The following is a 21,666-nucleotide window of genomic DNA, read 5'->3' as shown; positions in this document are numbered from 1 at the left end:
AAGTCACACACGGGCACCACCATGGCCCCGGTCATCTCTGTCTTGGTGGAAGCTGGATGGAGGCCGTGGAGGACCGTGCCCCGTTCTCATCCATGGCCTGGCACAGCTGGTGGCCAGCCCTGCTGCCTGGGAGGGACCAGGCACCAGCTGAGGTCTGCTGCAGCCCGGGGCCATCCTCCGCAGAGGCAGGCGGCTCTGTGTCTGCTCTGGGCAGCCGGCACTTCCGAACAGCCCGTTGTTTGATGAAACACGAGCTGATGCTGGCTGCTGGCTTTCCAGATCTTTCTCCCTCCCAAGATTCTGCAAAGACTCTGTCTGGTCTGAGACAGCAGGCTGGGTATGCTTCCACACCCATAAATCATTGTTCTAGGAGGAGAAGTCATCAGGGTCCCTAAGGCCACTCAAATCGGGTCCAGGTCGGCATGACTATCACCAGGCTTCATTCTGTCCATGACAATAGCACCCCACTGGGGCTCCTGCAGCCCACCACTGAACATCCATGCTCTCATAACCCTGTCTCCTCAGGTCCCTCCAACAGCCCTGTGAAACTGCCACGACTGTACAGCAGAGGAGAGCACAGGCTGGCCAGGAAGTCACAGGAGACACAAGGCTGTGCAGAGATGGAGATGGCCTGGATCTCTGAGGGGACCACTCGGGCACCTTACCCTCTCTGGATGTCCCCTCTGTACTTCTGGTTCTTCAAGGAGAAATAAGCTCTAATCTATTTCATCCAATAGGAGCAGGCTTTCTGTTACTTGCAACCAAGTGCAATCCTAATAGAGACCTGTATTGCTCTCTGGTTGAATTTGTCGCCCCAAAGCCAAACACACTTTCCCCAAATGCCCCAGGAATCGGGATGGCCTGAATTGCACCCTGTGTGCAAAGAAGGGTGATCTTCAAAGTATGGGGAGAGTGGACAGATGACAATGTCCCCATGGTGTGTTCTTCTATAGCTGGGAAAAGAGACATCTGACCGTCAATGTCAAAGGAAGAGATTCTGAGCCTGGTGGAGCCCCAGGACTTGGCCTTAGGAAGAGAGTCAAAGCATTTCTTGTTGTGGTCTCTCCTCCCAGAAATGGAAACACACACACACACACACACACACACACACACACACACACACCTCCGTCACAAACACAGATTCCTACAAGCTCACCCACAGACACACACACAGACTCACACAGAGCCTCAAGAGGGCAGAAGGCAGAGGGCAGAGGGGTGGAGTGAACAGGGGTGGGGAAAGGAAGTGAGGTAAATGGAGATCTTTTCCTCCGAGGGGAGCTCTGGTGAGGAGGATGAATAGAGAGCATTGCTAACTCTTCTGAGAACAAGGTACAGGTCACCACACCGCCTGCCACAGGAAGCTCATCTGGGGACTCTCATTTCCCTAGAAGCTGGCCACTTTTTTCCAGGAGGAAGTCAATCCCTTCCATAGCAGGTCGCCCTGTCTCCATGGGGCAGGCAGCACCTGGTCATGGGAAATGAGCTACCAGAGGGTTGTGTTTTTTTTTTTTTTTTCCATAATGAGAAAGGTGAGCCCAGAAGGAAGCCCAGGTCCCTGAGAACTTGGTGGGATCGGGTTTCCCACAAACTCGGCCGGCTGCAGAGCCTCCCAGTGAAGCTGAGAACCCAGGCTGTCCTTGCTCGGCGTCATCAGACAGGGACACACAATTTGGGGACCTAAAAGGTTTCAGATGGGCAACAGGTGACGCAGGCCTACTCCTGCCCTGACAGTTACCCTGGGTTAGTGCCTCCTGGATCCTCAAAGCTCCATCAAGTAGAGATTCCCTCACTGCCCTCAGAGTCCCAAGTCCATTGTGGACTCCCATCAGTGGATCTGGCTATTTTTACTGAGGATCCTGGCCCCAGGGGCTCTTGGGATCAGGCTGGACCCTCCTAGGGCAGCAATGTAGTGCATCCTTTTGGAGGAGAAAGGAGCAGGCTCAGGACCAGTCCCTCTGGAGCTGGGGAGACAAACCGACTCCTCGGACATCATTCCAGGCCTCCAGCCAGTCCTGCAAGACGGCTTCTGGCCAGCATCATGTTAGAGGCTGAATCCGCACCCCATTCCCCTAGAAGCTGAAGTCCTAACCCCTCGTACCTATGAATGGGATATACTTGCACACAGGGCTGCCAGGGTTCGGATTTTGGAATGTTCCCCAACAAATCATGTGTGTCGGTTGGGGAGAGATTGGTCATGAGGGCTCTGATCTCAGTGGATTCATCCACTGGTAGCAGAAAGGCCCACCAGCCGGTAGGACCCAGTTGGAGGAAGCAGGCCACAGAGGGCGTGCCCTGGAAGAGTACCTCTTCTCTCCAGGGCTCCCTCCCACCCCCAACACCTCTCTCTCTCTGCTTCCCAGTTACCAGGAGCTGAGCAGCTGTCTTCTGCATTGCTAGTTCTTCTGAGAACACGGTACAGGTTACAACTTCTGCCATGACGCTCTGCCTGACCTCTGGCCCAAAGCAATGGAGCTGACCAATCCTCAAACCGTGAGCCAAAATAAACCTTTCCTCCTCTAAACGGCTCTTGTTGTGTAGTTTGGTCACAGGGATGGAAAGCTGACTAGCCCAGGATCTTTAGAAAGATAATCAAGACCATGAGAATGGGCCCTCATCCAACATGACACAGGTCCAGAGGAAGGAAGAAGAGGGCCATCTACGAGCCACACAGAGAGAAGCCTGGAACGGATGTCCTTCCCTCACAGCCCTCAGAGGGAACCAGACCCGTTGGCATCTTGACCTTGGACGTCCAGACCCCAGAACTGTGAGAGCACCAGTCTCCGCTGCTTAAGGCACCAAGTCCTCAGCACTTGGTTCTGGAAGGCTGTGCTCAGCCTCCGACCAGCCTCTTCTTCCCGAGGACTCCCCAAGCCAATCCTTGAACTCTTGTTCTGCCATTGACCCCTCAGCCTGGGCTACTCTGTGGAAGGTACCGTGTAGAAGATGTCACTTTTGCTGGGACAGAGAGAGGGATCAAGGATGAAGAGAGGGTCAGCATCACCAGAGAAAACCAGGAGCTGGAAGCTTCCTATGTCCTTGTACTTCTTGTGCACAAGCTTGTGGGCCTCTTGGAGGAAGTCTGGTGTCTGTCTGTCTGTCTGTCTGTCTGTCTGTCTCTCTCTCTCTCTCTCACACACACACACACACACACACACACACATACACACGCAGAGGTGGCACTGAACAGAGGACAGACATCAGCCACAAAGGGGTATTCCAGCACATATTTCTTCTCCATTCTCCCAAAGAAGGTGTGAAGCTGGCCAAGGCTGTCGGGGCATCTGGAAAGGAGGGGCCTAAAGTAATGTATGGGGAAGACATGAGAAAGGCAGAGCAATGGGGTGAGGGGCTCAAAGGGGCCAGGGAAGGGGGAGCAGAGGTTGACCTGGAGGGACTGCTTGCTCTCTCTCTCTCTCTCTCTCTCTCTCTGAATTCAGAGCTATCAATGAATGGGAAATGGAAACAAAGAGGCCCAAAGAAAGTCACAGAAAATCTGTATTAGTCCATTTTCCCTTGCTATAACAAAATACCCGAGGCTGGGTATTCTGTATTTATTTAATATTGACAATGTCTACGTGTAGGAAATCTGTTGAGACCAACCTTTGTCAAATGCATTTGAGATTCATTCATAATGTCATGTGAATCGATAGTTCCTTTTCATTTCCAAGTAGCATCCCTGGATACGAACACTTCCCATTTCGCTTTTCTATTCAGCCATCAAAGTGCACTGGGGTTGCTTCCAGTTTGGGGCAATTCATTATGAATAATGCTGTTATAAACATCCGTGTACAGGTTTTTATGTGAATCTACGTTTTCATTTCCCTTGAATTAATTCCTAGGAATGGGATTGGCAGGCACGATTATAGATCAATGTTCAGCTTTATAAAACTGCCGTTTTGAATTCCCACCAGCAATTAGAGTTCCAATTGTTTCTTGTTCTTGCCAAACGCTTGGAGTTGCTAGTACTTTTAATTTTCACAGAATATTCTCTCATTGTGGCTCTAATTTGCATTCCCTTAATGACTTCAGAAACCATCTATTTATCCACCATCCATTCATCGGGGTGTGTTCGAATTTTTTTCCATTTTTTTTTTTTTTTTGCTTTCCTGTTGTTTCTAGAGTACTTTACCTATTCTGGATTCATATTCTTCATTGGAAATGAGATGTGCAAGTATTTTTCTCCCCATCTGTGGCTTGTCTTACAGAAGGTACTTCTTAAAAGGAAAGCCAGATATATGTCTTAAGTCACCCTTAAAATGTCAAATGCACTTGAGATTCATCCCTAGTGTCGTGTGAGTCGATAGTTCCTTTTCATTTCCAAGTAGCATCCCTGAATATGGACACATCCCATTTTGCTTTTCTATTCATCCCAGTTTGGGGCAATGTGTCCAGTGGCTTCCAATGCTTTTTTTTTTTTTTTAAGAGCTATGATTATACACAGAAATTAGGTTCATCCCCGAGAACTCATACATATATGCATAGAAATTGATTTCAGTTCACGATGGCTTCCAACACTCTTCATGAGACCCCGCTGCTCTTCCCTAGACTCTGATGAGCGGACCCTGCCCAGCTCGGCCTCCCCTCCCTACTGACCCACCAAGCTCTTTCTGCTCCCAGACTTTGGGACTACCTGGAAAGCTCTTCTCTTGGTTTCCTTTTTTGGACTGTGTTCTCCTCTATGCCAGGGCTCCTCGTAAACACCTTGTCCTCAGAGACCCTGGGCCAGGTCATCTTGTGGAGCAGCTTTGCCCTACTACTTTTCTCTTTCCTCTCGGTTTCCTCCATATATAACTCACCCCATTCTAAAATTACCTTCTCTTTTCTCCTTTGTGATTGCCACCCCCACCCCCACCCCACCAGAAAGTGAGCTCCCAGGGACTGAGTCTGTCCTGGTGGCCGCCACCACTCTCGGTGCCTGACACGCAGTAGGTACTCAGTAAACACTGGAGGAGTCAATGAACAGTCTCCTTAACCATCTGAATCTGACCCAGAGCCAAGCTGCCGCCTTTTCCACAGGGAAAGGCCCTTGGGTTTACCCTGAGCATCTGGAGGGAAGAATGAGGAGGCAGAGGAATGATAATCCCCCTCACATCCTAGGTCAACGAGGTCCCCCAGTCTCCACTCTGAAATTGCCCATGCTAATGAGGGGAGCGGGGATCACCGAAATCCACAGATAATCCCCAAACTTCACTTCAGCTGTCTGTGTCAAGCTCCTCCGCAGCGAGGAGTCCCTCTCCCTCAGCAGTGGCTAACGAGGCACAAAAGAATAAATGTCTCAAGTTGCGCCCGGAGCCTTTCCCCTGCCACTTTCGGATCAAGGTGCAGAAGGCAGGAAATGCAGGGGGGAGGGGAGCCCCCTAATCCCAAGCTGAGTTATTTGACCCTCCCTGATCTAGTTAACCATAGTCTCCCTGCACCTGTTCTACAGCTGAGGCAAAAAGCACAGCTCCTGCAAATGGTTCCCAGAGAGAGAGAGAGAGAGAGAGAGAGAGAGAGAGAGAGAGAGACTGACTGTATACGCGAGCTAGAGGTAGGAGGCAGGGGCTGGAAACAGCCAGAGTATCTGATCTGTGTGGCAGGACAGAGTAGGACAGTCCCTCCCTGAGTCAACTGCAAGCCCCTGTGTGGTCAGGATGCCCCTTGCATGCCGTCTGGTCTTTCTGGCTGGCACTCTCAAAACCCCATTTGGACGTGCATAGCCTGTCCTCACCTCTGCTCTTGGTTCCACAAGCAGCTGCTGGCCACATCTCTGTGGCTTGATTCCTTTATCAATTTTGTTCCCAAAGAGTGTGCAATAGCATTAGGGCAAATCCTTGGGGCCCTGCCCGGTCCTGTGAGAATTGGCCACAAAGTCCGCACAGGGACTGAGCCCTTGCAGAAGGTGGAGTCTGTTCTCCCAAGCCCCTCTCTGCCCAAGGAAAGAATAAGAAAAGTTGGAGAGCCGAAAGAATCCTCTCCACCTGGTGTGTACTCTGACTTCGTGAAGGTTCTCGCATCTCCCTTTTCTTTGATTTGAACATTTAATCCTAACAGTTAACATGGGTGGAGCAGATAATTTGTGCGAGATTATAGCACCCCAATAAATCTGCATCGTAACACTAGGAGGGAGAAGGGACCGTTACTGTCCCCATTTTCAGATGAATAAACCAAGGTAGAACTTGAACTCCGATCTGGATAATTCCAAGTTCCATGCTATTAAAAGCTTTTCACCCTGAGCCCATCTGATGGGCCCCACCTGGTGCTTTCCTGGTGGCCAAAGCCCAAAAGACACTATTTCCCAAATAAAATGTCCTCAACACTCTTGACTGCCAAGCCCAGAAGATCCGGGAACTAGGGGAGATCCAAGGTCAAAGGTCTTTTCTGCTCAAGCTCTGGGGACCCGTGGGGATCCTCCAGGAATGTCAGTGAGATGAGGACTCACACCCAAGGAGGTGAACACAACAGCGATGCCCAGGGAATGAACTGCAGGGCTGGGCCCGGAGGACCCTGTTTTAGCACAAGTGCACTGAGTCACAGAATCAGGGACACCCTTCATCTGTAAAGACCTTGGAACAAAGCAACCTCCACCTGACTGGTTTCCTCGGCTCTTCCAAGTCCCTAGATCACAAGTTTCACTGCTAGAAGGGATAACCCTGTTGAAGAAAGGACCCATATGATTTTGAATCTTTTAGGAGCAGAATATGGAACCAGAGAAGTCAAAGCTGGGAGGGACCTGGGGACCAGAAACCTGAATACGATTCCACAAAGACGACTGAGGTCTAAGAAGGTCACATGACTAGCTCGACGCCCCACAGATTTTGAACATGAACCAAATCTGTAAAAAAGGGCTTTGACTCTCACATCCCGCAGGGAACAGAGAAAAAGTGTGTGTGCCAACACCAGTCACAGCTGGGGTGAGATCTTCCACTGGGAATTTTTCTCTCCCGACTGTAGGATCCGAGGCAGGCGTCACTTGTCTCTCGTGGCAGGGGCTGGCCTTACCTTGTCATATGAATGCCACTCCTTGGGTTGGGTTCTGTGCTTTCAAAGCTGGAGCTGCTCTCTAGCTACCGACTACCTTCCTGCCTCAGATGACCAACCCTTTTCTCTGCACCCCACAAAAACACAACAGGGAACAGAACTGTGACAAGGGACCCACAAAATGAAAGCTGGCTCCTGAGGGTTTTGTAAAAGGGGACAATGCTTTAGGAAGGTCCAGAGGGGTGGGGTTCCCAGGTACTTAGCTATGCTGAGACTAAAACCTTCCAATGATCAGATCTAAATATGCAAGCTGGTGTACACATGGGCACACACATGATCACACATGTATATGCTCTTGGCCTGTGATCCCATGTCTTGATATTGTGCTATTAGGGGTGCTGAACCACTAAGCGACATTCCCAGCTCTTTCTAATTTTTTTATTTTGAGATAGTGAGGTCCTAAGCAACTTAGTGAGACCCTAAGCTGCAGATGCTGGCCTGGAACTTTTGATCCTCCGGCTTCAATCTCCAGGGTCACTGGGATTACAGCTGTGTGCCACCATTCTCAGCTAGGCTTCCCCAGTCTTGTCAAGCAAGATTTAAAAAACTTAAAGGCTGGGTACGGTGAGGCATACCTGCAATCCCAGCTACAAGAAAGCTGAGGCAGGAGGTTTTCTTAGGCCCAGGAATTTAAGGCCAGTCTGGGCAACATAATAAGACTAAGACCTTGTCTTTTAAAAAAAAAATTATTTAATTTTAAATTTAAATGTCCCCCACCCAGTTTTCATCAAGGGACTCATAAAAATATTGACATTCTCTCAAAATAAAAAAATTCGGGAGTCTAAGCCACCTGTGAGCCTTCCTTGAATCCACACTGCCAAGAGCAAAACCACCATCCTCATTTCTTATTCTCCTCCATTTCTCCGCCTCTGTGGGTCTCAGCCTTGGCTACACATAAGAATCACCCGAGGAGGCAATTCCCAATGCCCAAGCCTCATCTGGATCCAGTAATTAAAGCGAATCTCTGGGGCGGAACCCAGACTGCAGTATTTTTATGTCTCTCCCGGGTGATTCCCCTGTACAACCAAGGGTGAGAACTGAGGCACACATGAAGTGAAGGTCAAGAATCCAGAATGAGGGAGACACAGGAGGTTGCCCTGGGAGCCGGAGGCTCACTTCTCCACCCCAAGCATGCCTGGCAAAGATGGTGGGGACTGTCCCATGCTTTTGCCCTAATGATGCCCTGCATGCATCTTCTTTGGGCTCGGGCACCTTCTCAGCAGCCTGCAATTCAGCCCCATTGGCTGTAGACTGGAGGAGGGGGAGGCAGGGCAAGGGGCGACCCAACAGGCTGCTCAGTGAGATGGAACGGGAGCCTTTTGTAAGGAGATGCTGGCTGCGGTGGTTAATTTCTTAATGCTCATCGCGATTCCGTTCACGGGAGACTCTCGGAATGTCTTTATCCATCACAGAGGGTTTGGAAAGATGATAAATTAATATCGTTATCAATGGAGGCGCTGCTGAAATGGTCCAAGAGCAAACGTCTTCTTTGCGGACTCTTAAAAAAAAAAAAAAAGAAAGCGCTCCCAAGTCCATAAAGAGAGACAAATGGTAAACAAAACCTCCTATCTTTTGAAAGATTCCAGGACGAGTATCATTCACAAACCGTTCGGTGGAGAAAAAGGGGAGAAATTTATCTCATCTGACTTTGTATAGGACAACGGCCTGCACCATAATGAGGCCGTGCCCGTGCTGTGAAATTGCACTGAATAGCCGGAGAGTGCACAGGCCTGTCCCCTGGGCATGTTTATTACGGCCCTTTGTACGCACCAACCCTGCCAGCCCCACTCTGCTTCTCAACGAGGGGAGGGGAGAAAAGAACCCAACAAATTTGTTGCTATGAAACTTCCCAAATGGGGGAACTGCATAATAACGTGTGGAATCAAATGCCCTGGCTCCAAGCTGTTCTTGTCGGGGTCCACCCCTGCTCTACAGTGAACAAGGTCCTGCGTCAGCCAATCACCAGCCCAGTAGATGGGTGGCCTTGGCCCCCTCCTGGGCCCCTCTTGGGCCCAGAGAAGTCAGGGATAAAGAGGGCCCCCAAGGCCATTCCCAAGCCAACTTGGGAGTCCAGAGCCAGTTGTCCCAATTCCCCTGTGAAATTCATTTGAATCAAAGTGAAGAAGTGTGGCCTTCACTTGAGGGTTCCCTGAGGTCAATCTCAAGAGAACGGGGGGGCTGAGGCCAGTGTCACACACACCTACAAGGTTTGGATGCCTGTGACAGCAAACTGTCAAAATGCTGGAGGTCAGTGGGCTTCCTCCCATGAAAGGAAGCATTTCTTCAATCATGTGGCCCTCAGAAAGCAAGGCAGAAGACCCCCGTGGAGGTGGCCGTGGTGGTGATGGAAGAAGAGAAGATATTGACCGAGAGACCCTGTGTGAACATCTCGGGGGTACACACAGGCCCCCAAGCATCTTAACTTCTCCTAAAGCTGGTTCCTGCCAAGATCTCTGAGTCTCTTTGTGGTGGGAGATGTCCCTTGGAGGAATTGAAGATTTAAAGTTCCCAAATACCCTAAAAGGATGACATTAGGAAGAGAATAGGGGACAGATGTGGAACTTTCAAGAGCTGTCTTTCTTCATTAGGTTGTTGGAAATTTCTGGTCACATTTCTGCTCCTTAATCAGACAGGAGATTTTTTTTTTTCTCACCAATCAAGAAGGAGGATCCTTTGGGCTATCCTTTTCCTCACCAATCCGGAGGCAGGAACCTTGAAGCATTATCTTTCCTCACCAATCAGGCGGCAGGTTCCTTGAAGCATTGTCTTTCTTCCCCAATCAGGTGGCAGGTTCCTTGAAGCATTGTCTTTCCTCACCAATCAGGTGGCAGGTTCCTTGAAGCATTGTCTTTCCTCACCAATCAGATGGCAGGTTCCTTGAAGCATTCTCTTTCCTCATCAATCAGGTGGCAGGTTCCTTGAAACATTGTCTTTCCTCACCAATCAGACGGCAGGCCCCTTGAAGCATTGTCTTTCTTCTCCAATCAAGACACTGAGAGTCTTGAAACTCTGCCTCATTTTCTCAGCAGGATGTAATTGTCTTCTCCCAGGAATTCTTCTCCCAGAGTTCCCATCAAGACCAGGGCAGCTGCTGTCCAGGACTGAAAATGCAGACAGCCACCTAGCTGGCCCTACCTTTTTAAATCATGGAACAGGGACAGCCCCTCATCTGCCTGCCTCTGTTCCTCCCTAGAAACCAGCAAAGGAAGCTGAGCATTGGTGGCCCTTCCACCAGAGAGGCAGACCCTAGAGAATGAACCTGAACCTTGTGGCTTCCTGGCATCTCTCGCTCTGAGCAGTAAGAGGAGAAAAAATGTCATGGCCATTGTCCCTACCCTTGGCAACCGAGGGAAAGGTGGAGATGACCAAGCCTCTTTCCTTCCTGCATCTCCAGAGAACAGGCATTTTTGTCCTAACAGCAGAAAACAGCAGGCCAGGATAGGAGCAGCGCCCCCTTTCCCTGGGCACAGGGCTGCCCACCTAAGTGGCTGCTATGGGTTAAAACTTCTTGGCTGAATCTCCAAGAAATCTATGTGTCAGCCAGCTGTTTACAAGACCCCTGACCTCAATTTCTTCTGTAAAAATGAGACAACAAACACTGGGCACAGGCAAAGGAGCTGGATGCCTTCCAACTCTGCACTCAGAAAACCCACAGCCATCTCTCCCTGGTCTTGCCCTGATCATACCTTCCTGACACTGCAGATCTTTTCTAGGGTCCCTTTGCCTGGGCCACCTTCCCTTTTCCAAGTCTCCTGGAGGATGCTTACCTGAAATCCTTGTCTTTTTTGATATGGAAACAGCCCAGCTATCTTTCTGCTCCATTTTCTTCTGGCAATCACCAGAGGCCGATAAGTCCACAGATCTGGAGATAGCATGCTTCATCTTGGAAGCTACCCTTACTCATCTATGTGCATTTGGAATCAAAGGCCTCTCTCCTGGAGGAGACAAACTGGGAACCTGGGGAGGTTTCTGTTTTTTAAAAGAGGGTTCTGCACAAACAGCGCTGGCTTCATGCTCAGAAAGATGCATGCTTTGTCAAGCTCTCTGCCGCTGTTGCGAAAGCCTCAATTATTTTTGAGTAAGGGGCCCCGTATTTTCACTTTGCTCTGGGCCCTGCAAATTATGCAGTCAGTTCTGCACACAAGTGCCCAACATCTGGTGGATTTCCTGTGACGAAGATGATACTTCATTCAAAGGCTGAAACCCAGAAGGGTTTCTGCACTGAACTCACGTCTGCCATGGCTTGGGGACCTTCTGTCAGGGTCTACACAAGCCCATGTCAGGACCCCGTGTTTGCTGAGCTGTTGGCTGGAGCTCTCGGAGGTAAACGTCTTCCTGAAAAGCCATGCTCCGGCCTGGCCCTGGGCCCCATCTTTGGGAGCAAAAGAACCCTGGTTCCTGGAATTCCCAAAAGCTAGCATGGGGGGAGGGTACTTCTCACCCTCCAACATCACTCAGTTCCCTGGCATTTCATCAGCTTCTCTGAGTCATCTGACCATTGCCTCATTTTTGTTGGTGGGAGAAAAACAAACAGCAGAAAGTTAAAACGTTAGTGCTTGCTTCAGTGAGCGAAAATAGAGTCTCCGGTCTCTCTCTCTCTCCCTCTCTCTTTTTTTTTTTTTTTGTCCTGAGAAGTAAAGCTATTTGCAAATGGATTAAATGTTCCTTCTGAGACCCTGATCCTGAAACTGCGACCTCGCTGCAACTGTGCGTGTCTATGTGTGTGTGTGACAGGGGGTGGGGGCCCATGCGCACACATCCAAAGAACTGCGTCTGCGTGGGTTTGGGAAAAGAGGGTCCTTTGTCCCGAAGGTAAGCCTGGCGAACATGACTCGAGTCCCTGTGGTATGCAGCACACCTGTGCAGAGGAGAAGCTCAGGAGGGGGAGGCGTCAGCGGGCCAGCCCTGCACCCTCTTAGGGGATCACACCTTCTCCTTTCTTCTCCTTTGAGCCATGTCTCCATCGCCCCTTTGTTTTGGCTTACACCTTCAAATACCAGGGAGGCTCTGTGAGTGTGTGTGTGTGTGTGTGTGTGTGTGTGTGTGTGTGTGTGTGTGTGATGACCTCAGTCTACACTCCTCTGTATGGAAACTAGAAAAAAAGAAATAGCAAAGGAGAAAGAAAGGAAAGAGGTCAAGTTCTGTCCCACCCACCCCCCTTCAAGCGCAGCCTACCTTTGCAGGCCTTCCGGTGGGTGATGGGCTTGCCCATGTCACGGTAGTAGCCCTCCTTGCAGTAGTGGCAATGGCGGCCAGCGGTGTTGTGACGACAGTTCAGGCAGACGCCCCCGCTCTTGCGTCCAGACAGCTTGTAGAGCTCCATGTTGAAGCGGCAGCGCCGGGCATGCAGGTTGCAGTTACAGGCTGCAGGAAAGACAGGCAGAGACTGTGAGCCAACAAGGGTGCTGCAGAGACAGACACCAAGCGGATCCAGAGAGACTCTGTTCCCAACTCCCCCCTTCATCTCCATTGCTGATCCCGGGAGGCAGTGGCTCGCTCTTCGAGGGCTTTCTTTGTTTGCACCCGTCAATATGATTGAACATCTCAGGGTACCAGGGCTGAGGCTCCTACCAAATCCTTGTGTCGAAGTCTTAACCCCAAGTACCTCCAAGTTTCACTATGTTTGAAGACAGGGACTTTAAAGAGGTGAATGAATTAAAATGAGGCCCTTAGGTGGGGCCCTACTCCAAGGTGTTCCTATAAGAAGAGGGAATTTCTCTCTTGAGAGACTCAAGAGGTGTATGTGCACAAAGGAAGGACCAGCTGAGATGCACGGTGGTGCACAAACTGTAATCCCAGCAACTCTGCAGGCTGAGGCAGGAGGATCACGAGTTCGGGGCCAGCCTGGGTAACTTAGCAAGACCCTGTCTCAAAATAAAAAGGCTAAGGATGTAATTCAGTAGGAGAGTGTCCCTGGGTTCAAGCCCCAGTACCAGGAAAAAAAAAAATTTTTTTTTTAAAGAATAGGCAAGGACATGTGAGCAGGCAGCCACCTGCAAGCCAAGGGGAGAGGCCTTAGGTGAAACCAACCTTGACCTTGGACTTCCAGCCTCCAGAACTGGGAGGAAAAAATGTGTTTAAACCCCACAGTCTGAGCACACTCATACACTGCTTCTACGCCACCAGGCTCCCATTCCCTAGAGGACCCCAGGGCCCAGTGCCCCGTCTTCCCTCCCACCATCAACCCAGACGGCTTCCCATCTTGTAGAGGCCTGACCATCCCTGGGCTTGGGATCCCCTGCAGAGGACCCTTGGCTTGGTTCTCTTTGGCTTCCTCCCAGCCAGGCTTGCTTCCCTCTACCTCCTCCTTACACACAACTCAGGACTTGGCACCCTTCCCCCGCCAGCCCTGATGCCCTCTGAGACCATCTTCTGCCCCCCTAACCACGTCTGTGCTCCCGACTTAAAAACGGGTATTCCCAGCTTGAAGCCTGGGGTCTCCACTTGGATGTAATAGCACCTCCCTCGTTCACTCCTCTCCACACTGACCTCCCACCGCCCTGTTGTCTGAGCCGAGGGCTCTGGGCCACTTTTACCACCGTACAGTCAGTCAATCATCCCTCCAGATCTGCAGGACCTATAACCCCGGATTCCACAAGTTATAGATCCAAAATATTAAGGGGGCGAAACAGCATCTGTACTGAACGTGTACCGACTTTACATGTTTATTTTTAATAATGAAATTATTATTTCATTATTTTTATAATTATTTCATGATTCCCTAAACAATACAACAACTATTTACAAAGAAGAGACTATTTACACACGAAGAGACTCCAGAGGTGTATGTGCGCAATGGAGGGACCAGCTAGCCGCGCGGTGGGGCACAAACTGTGATCCCAGCAACTCAGCAGGCTGAGGCAGGGGGATCATGTGTTCGAGGCCCGCTGTTTGGTATGATAAGTCATCCAGGGATGATTGAAAGTATACAGGAAGATACGTATAGGTTCTAGGTAGACACTTCATTTAAGGCACTTGGGCATCTGTGGATGTTGGTTTCCACATCAGGGATTCCCTGTGGCTACCCAGGGACAACTGTCACCAGAGCAGGAATTCCTAAGCTCCAATCTGAGGATGTCCATCAGGATCAAGTTGAAATCACTTATCATGGCCTTCAAGGGCTCTGAATCAGCCAGTCCTGCCTCCCGTCCAGCTGCAGCTCTGCTCACCCGCCCCCTCCCTCTTCCTGCTTCAGTTGGGCTCAACTTTGGTCAGTTTCCAGAGTGAGCCATGTGCCAGGACTCCCCACCTGCCTGCTCCTGGCCTGCAGGTGCTGCTCCTTTCCTCCTTGGACACCCCCTCTTTGTCTGAATGCATCCTTCTCATGTTCCAGGTGCCCATCTCCACTGCCCCTCCTCAGCCTGGTCCCGGCACCAGCATGGCTCCCACAGAGCCCTCCTCACCCCCCCCCCACCCCCCCCACCACCCCCCCCCCGCTGTGATCTCCTGATACCTGTTCTCCTTGGGCTTCAAATTCTGGGATAACTCCAGCTTGAATCTGGCTACTCTGGCTCCCTCTTTGACCCACTATGCCTGGCCATTCTTCACAACTTTTAAATGTTACCTGGTACTGGGTTGTGAATTTCTTGCCATTAAAGTAGATGCATTTAACAGCAGGGTCTCCCAGGGTTGGGCAGCTAAGCTGTTTCCAATCTGTCACTATTATAAATAACACAGGGAGCCTGGCATGGTGGCTCATGTCTATAATCCTAGGGACTCTGGAGGCTGAGGCAGGAGGATTGCAGATTCAAGGCCACCCCTAGCCACTTAGCAAGCCTTGTCTAAAAATATAATAAAAAGGGCATGGGTTGCAGTTCAGTGGTAGAGCGCTTGCTTAGCATGTGGAAGGCCCTGGATTTAATCCTTAGTACTGCAAAAAAAAAAAAAAAAAAATTAAAAAGAAAAAAAATAGCACCATGGTAACCACCTTCGAACACAATGGTAATCACCTTGAACCACCTTGAAACACATTTCTCAAGGCAGAACTGTGAGTCAAAATTTTGGTTCTACATGTTTTTAACTTTGGATCCAAATCGCCCAATTGCTGTCAAGAAAGGCTGTGCTGGCTCACTCTCCCAACAGCAGGATGTGACAGCTCTTGTGTCGCCACACCCTTAAGAAAAATGACAATGCACATTTGTTATAAGAATGCTTCTTTTCTTTAATCTTTGCCAATTTGTCTGGGGGGGGCGGGAAAACTCACACATGATTTTCATCTGCATGCCTTTGATGACGAGGGAGGCTGGGCATTTCTCTGAGTGTCTATTTATATTTCCTGAGTGTGCGCCCACATTGCCTGTTCATGCCATTTGCCCAGTTTTCAAATAAGGTGGGGTTTTCTTCGCAGTGTCTAGAGCTCTTTCACTATTAAATTTAAAAACATTTCTATGATACAAATATTTTGGCCCGTTTCTTATTCATGTGTTATTTCCATTCCTGATTTGCTTTTAAATCGCCACTTTACTTTTTCTCTGATGTTAAAATGCATTCCTTTAAATGCCCCCCCATCCCTCCCTCACTGGTCACTCAATTAAGAAGAGGAGACGGAGGATGGCTTTTGGAGGAAGTGCTAAGACAGCTTACACCCTGAAGTGTGGAAGCTGCTGGAGGCCAGATTAGATCAGAGGACACCCCCGACCACCCCGAAGAGCTTTCCCAAGTGCCCCTCAGCTGGGGTCCCCAAGAACTTAGTTCAACCAGGTGCAATGAAAGAACGCTTGTACCCTGCCCTCCCCATGGGGGATGGTCACACTTAAAGTACATTCGTCATTTCTTTGGTCTAACTCAGCTAGATAAAGGGGGGCAGGGTGCTGTTCAAGGACATGAAGTGACCCACCATGGAGCCAGCGAATGGAGGGCCCAGGACTAGGCCCCAGTTTTCTGGCTGCTGACCCACAGCCCCAGAGCAAAGTGTCAGATCACTGGAGGTCACAAGCAGGCCTGGACCACAGCCCAGAATCTAGATCTATCCTACAAAGCACAGAAATCTCAGGGCCTGGTACACCTGTCCAGGGCCAGGGATCTGGAAAAATCACAGGGTCTCACTTCCTTTGGCCGTTTATACTGAGCAAGGCCTTGGAGTGGCATCTTTTGGTTCTTTTTGGAGGCTGATTTCATCCTGTGTCCTCCCCTATAAAGGAGGCTCCAGCTGTCCACTGAGGGGATCAATAGACTTCTGAGCCCCTCCTGGGGACTCTGAGTCCTTCCTGAGCTTCTAAGGGGAAGCCAGAGCTGGAATCTCACTTCTATATACACCTCACACCAACAAAAGGTTCATCCCAAACAACTGGTCACACAGAAGAGAGCTCTGAGGCCCGACTTCAAAAAGCAGGGCGTCCCCTCCTTCCCTCCTGCTTCTCGGAGCTGTCAGGGACTTCAAGTGACAATTGCCCATGCTCAGACTTCTGCAAAGTATTTTACAGCTTGTTTTCTTTTCTCTTTGTTTTATTTTCTCTACACAAATGGAAAAATGCATCAGGCGAAGCGGCTCACATCTGGATCCCTCTGCTCTACCCAGAGGTGTCACCCAATCCGCCCCCCGGCCTGTCCCAGCTCCTGCCTTGGAGAGATACCTTAATCCTTCGTGCCTTCCTGTTTATCTTCTGCTTCTCTCAGAGGCAAAAATATTGGGTATTAGTTTCATTATCAGATTTCAAGGCGGGAAGGAAAGGGCAAATTTGTAAGAACTGAGGTCAGCCTGGGAGAGAAGGGGGCAGGGGAAGCAGGGAAACTCCTGAGGACCAGCACAGGCCAGGACAGAGTCCTGCCTGGCCTGTGAGGCTCTGCCTCTTACCCAGGGGTCCCCCAGCTACCCAGAGAGACTCGCTTCCAGCTAGCACACGAGGATCATCAAAGATGTACCAGGTGTGGCTACACTTTAGACATAAGGCGTAAGGAGGGATAGGGTGGTGGGCGAGGGGGGCTTCCCAACTGCGTGCCAACCCTCTCTGACACAGAGAAGGGACCAAGGAATAGGGTCCTATAGTCCTCTCCCAGCAGAAGTTCCTCTAAGTCCTACTATAACACAAATCTATGACCAAGATTCCTTAAGCCTTTCTCAGTCTTCTTCTACAAAACTACAATTGCCCAGCTCCTCACTACCCCTCAGGTCAGTTCCATCCAACACATTTTTTCATGGCACTCTAGCTACATGCCACCCACTGCCGTGAGCTGTGTGGCAAACAGAGATGAATGACTCTCAACTGTCCTCGGGCTTCTCCCTGATAGGGGGAGGGCCAGAGAAGCCTCCTATCGGCACACTCTTTGATAAAGTGGGACAAATGTGCTTGTCAGCTGTGTTGGTTTGCTGAGGATAGGCATAGTGTTTGCTCTGACATCCACTAACACAAAGCAAGCCTGGATACATTTTTGTTGTACAAATGAAGAGAAAAAATGTTCAAGAGAGAAGATGGAGAGATAAATGGGATGAGGTGGTAGACAGACAGGTGGGTAGATGGGGTGGACAGATGGACAGATGGATCGGTAGCTGGATGGGTGAAGTGATGGATCAGTGAATGGACAGACTGGGTGATGAATGGATGGATGGATGGATGGATTGGTACATGGATGGATAGATGAATAAATTGGTGGATCAATAGATAGATGGATTGGTGGATGGATGGATTAGGTAGACAGACAGGTAAGACAGAACATACTGCCTAGACCAGACCCTGATAAGGCATAACCTTGTGACACTTTTTTGTTTTAGGGTACCAGGAATTGAACTCAGGGACACTCGACCACTGAACCACATCCCCAGCCCCATTTTGTGTTTTATTTGGAGACAGGGTCTCACTGAGTTGCTTAGCACCTCACCATTGCTGAGGATGGCTTTGAACTCACAGTCCTCCTGTCTCAGCTTCCAGAACGGCTGGGATTACAGACATGTGCCACTGTACCCAGCGACATTTTTTTTTTTTAAATTGCTGCTTTAAACTCAACTTGCTGTTTTAACTCACAGTTTGACTTCTGTCCATTCAAGTATTCTGAGAAGCTTTAGGGAGAAGAACACACATTTAAGTGCCATCGACTCCTGCCCAGGACTCTAAACAGGTCTTGCACAAAGCCTGAGTCTGCAAACCCTAGTTGGATGATGCTGGTCCTCCCCAAAAGACCCAGATAAACTAACCTCCAAGCCCCACCAAGATCACCCCAGGCCCAGAAAGTGTTCAGCAGACACTGTTGAGCTATTTCCCAACCATATCTCTCAGGGACGCTGATCCTGCCTCCCCGAACTTTATGTGGTTCAGGGTTCTGTCCCTGGTCTTGGCCCCAGGGTCCCCGCTCTGCCCTCTTAGCACACAGGATCTCTGTCTTCTCTCCCTCCCAGGGTAATTCTTTTAGGAAAACTGCCCCATGTTGTTTATGCAGTATATTGGGAAATTTTGAATTTATGTGTCTATAGCTGAACTGACCAAAATAACCGACCCATATAAAGCACCATCCACAGACTGGGGAGTTTGTAACAAAGACCAGTCCCCAACCCTGGGCTTCCCGTTGGCCAGGAAGAAGGTAAGTTCCCCTCTGGATCTGTCATGATTCGAGGCACATTTCAACATCTCCAGAGCACAAGGGCAGGCTGGGCGTGCCCGGCACACGCAGGGACTTGTGGTGCTATTTCCCCTACTGGTTCCTTTGCTAATTACATCTGGAGTGCTGGTGTGACAGCACCAAGGCAGACAGAGTCCTGTCCTTGGGATGTTCCCATCTCAAAGGGGAGAAGGATCCATAAAAGATGTAGGATTTCTAGCTTTGAGCAGAACTATCAGGACCAACAGGGATGTCCATCTGCTGGGCTCTTTTGGAAGAAGGTGACGAGGATGGGACCCGAGAAGAGAGTCAGAGCCTAGATGGAACATTCTGCCAGCACTGCTCCAATGGCACATGCGCAGGGTCGCCTGGGGCTCTGTCTAGATGCATTCCCCAAGCCCCCCCCTCCTCCGTGACATCAATGCTCCTGGCATGCAGGCCAGTATAGACCAATGGAACCAAACAGAACAGAACCCATCGTGTGGTGAGAGAGAAGAGAGTTCATGGTGGGCAGTCTGCAAAGAGGACAATGGACAGAGGTCTGGTTTCATAAGAAACTTCTCCTTAAACAATTGGTACAGAGTCATAAAAATATTTGAGAGCTATTTTTAAGAGTTTGAGGTTGCTTGTATTTCCTTTTATTTATGACTTTGCTCTCTATTTGGTGCACTATTTATTTAGAAATCGTCTGCTTTTTGTTTATAAATTTTAAGTGTTCCATGTCCAGTAAGTGTCCTTCTGAGGCCAGATTTCAGCATCTCCTGAAATGGCTGGGCTGAGCAACCACGGAGCCCACATACCTGGTACCCAGCAGCACCCGGATATCACCCTCACTGGACTCTCAGAGGGAGGGGCTGAGGCACGATGGGCCCAGGCATTTCTGGAAACCACAGCCTTTTGTGTCTACAGGTGAGCTGGGCCGAAGAGAAGTGATCGTGAACATAGATAAATTCATAAAACAATCAAAGCCCAGACTATAGGTTTCACTTTATCGTTGGCAAATCCAATGGCAGGTGGATTGATTTGTGTGGTCAACACAGATGTACTGAGCACCTACCATATTCCAGGAACGACACAAGGAGCTCTAAAGGGAGCAGGACAGAGTCTTTGAAGGTTCCCAGGTGTGGCTAATGCTGCTGCCACTGTCACTCCAAAGCCACCACTCACAAAGGTGACTAGAAATGTCAATTGGCCAGATACGAGCCGCGGTGAGCAGCCACGAGTGAGTCAAAGAGATTGTTCACTAGGAGGACATGCATGGAGTCTTTGGGTTCCAGTTAAGACTCTAGGGTCTGCAATAATGTGGGGCTGCCTTGTTTCAAGTTCAATTTTAAAAGCCATTGGCAAAGGTCCCCACGAATGCGGCAACTTGATGGTGTGAAAGAAGAATCAGCTGTCCACACTGGGCAGGACAGTCCAGACGACATGAGATGGTTCTACGGGGTTCTCAGGGATCCCAGCAAACTCAGGAGGAAAGTAGTGGTCTCTCCAGACAAGAGAGGGGGCCACCAAGGAAGGACACCCCCCCGGAAGAACCTACTTCTGCATAACGGCTCATTCGTTTCTTCATTCAACAAATATTAATGGAGCCCTTTTGAGGCACCAGGCTCTGAGGCAGAAGCACAGCTGCTGTGTGGATGTACTTGGCTCTGGCTAAAACAGATTATGGCCCCTTCCTCCTTCTCTCTAAATGTGGTTTTCAATTCAAGCAGTGCCCCCCCACCCCCCGCCCCAAGGCCCAGCCAAAGGATGCTTCTCAAAGCTGGTGCACAGGTTCTCCGGAACTGTCTGCTAAGACTCCAAGTGCACAGCCCAACCCCAGAGCTTCTTCCCAGTAGGCTGTATGAGGGCATGAGACTGTGCACATCTCACAAAGTCCCAGGTGGCCGGAGGGACACACTTTGAGAACCACCACTCTAGAGAATGCAGAGGGACAAAGAGGATGCCCGGAGCCCTGGGAGCCAGGGGCTTGTGACACACCAAAGCAGAGCCCGGGTGAACCTAACCTTTAGTAAAGTCACATCACACACAGCCATATAGCACATCACTAGGAAAGAGAGGTAGGCACGATTTGGGAGGACTGAGCTCTAGCCCCAGGAGTGTGACCTTGGAAAAGTCCACCTGGCTCCTCCAAGCCTCCATCTTCACACCTGAAAAGAGGAAGACATTTGGATCTGATGATCTTTAAGACATCTTTCTGGCTCCCCCAAAACCTATGTCTCCATGATACCAAAACTCCTGGGAGGGTTGGGGACAGAGCTGAACATTCACAGATGTGCTGGGGAGGGTATCCCCCAGGAGTGCAGGAGGGGAGCGCTCAAGGTTTCCTCGATGAAGATGATGAGATTGTGAAGAGACTCAGGGTGGGACTGAGCAGAGGGGACAGGACCACAGAAGGGACAGTAAGACCACCCCCCGGGCTTAGGTGGATCACAGAGGGGACTCTATGACACCACGGACTTGAGAGGGAATCCCGTAGGCTTCCATCTTGCTGACAGTAGAAGTGACAGGTCTTCACTGGATGATAGGTTCAGGAGGGGGACAGGCTGGTAACTTAGAAGGGGACTGGACAGAATTAATCCCTGGGTCTTTGGGAGAGAAAGGATTCCTTCCAGGGTAGCAGGCCGAGGAAACCCTTTTGATGCACGGAGCGCAGTAATCCCCCCTTATCCAAGTTTCCAACCTTTCAGTTATTTGTGGTCAACCGGGATTACAAAAGAGGGTCATGGCTCAGTGACCCAGGATCCCCCAAGCAGATGACCCTCCTCCTGACGTATCATCAGAAGATCAAGAGTCACGGGACAATCTGTCACAATGCCCAGGTCACCTCCCACACTTCATCTCATCAGGTAGGAACCGAGTCACCCCCAAGCCAGTCACCTCAAGCCATCCCAAAACAGCGAAGGCAGCACAGTAAGATATTCTGAGAAAGAGAAAGAGCCCTTAACTCTTATTACAGTGCATTTTAATATCTGTTCTATTTTACTATTGATTTCATTAGTGATCTCTCACTGTGCCTCATGTATTAAGTGAACTTGATGATAGGTGTGTGTGTGTGTGTACAGGAAAAACACAGTAAATACAGGGCTTGGTTCTATCTGAGGTGTCTCCTGA

At 50.0% G+C, this 21,666-nt stretch overlaps 1 protein-coding gene across 2 annotated transcripts in view; it reads right to left on the bottom strand.

Annotated features, from left to right (window-relative positions):
- Positions 1-21,666, bottom strand: part of Ntn1 (netrin 1) — a 177,610-nt gene that overhangs the window by 52,450 nt on the left and 103,494 nt on the right. For both annotated transcript variants that reach the window (XM_078042876.1, XM_078042877.1), the window contains exon 3: positions 12,199-12,387. In XM_078042876.1, coding sequence (XP_077899002.1) covers positions 12,199-12,387 — 189 coding nt within the window. The remainder of the gene's footprint in view (positions 1-12,198; positions 12,388-21,666) is intronic.

Source organism: Ictidomys tridecemlineatus, chromosome 3, assembly GCF_052094955.1.
Source record: "Ictidomys tridecemlineatus isolate mIctTri1 chromosome 3, mIctTri1.hap1, whole genome shotgun sequence".
In the NCBI taxonomy this organism is placed as follows: Eukaryota; Metazoa; Chordata; class Mammalia; order Rodentia; family Sciuridae; genus Ictidomys; species Ictidomys tridecemlineatus.
The sequence above is the reverse complement of the archived record's forward strand: the minus strand, read 5'-3'. Positions and strand labels throughout refer to the sequence as shown.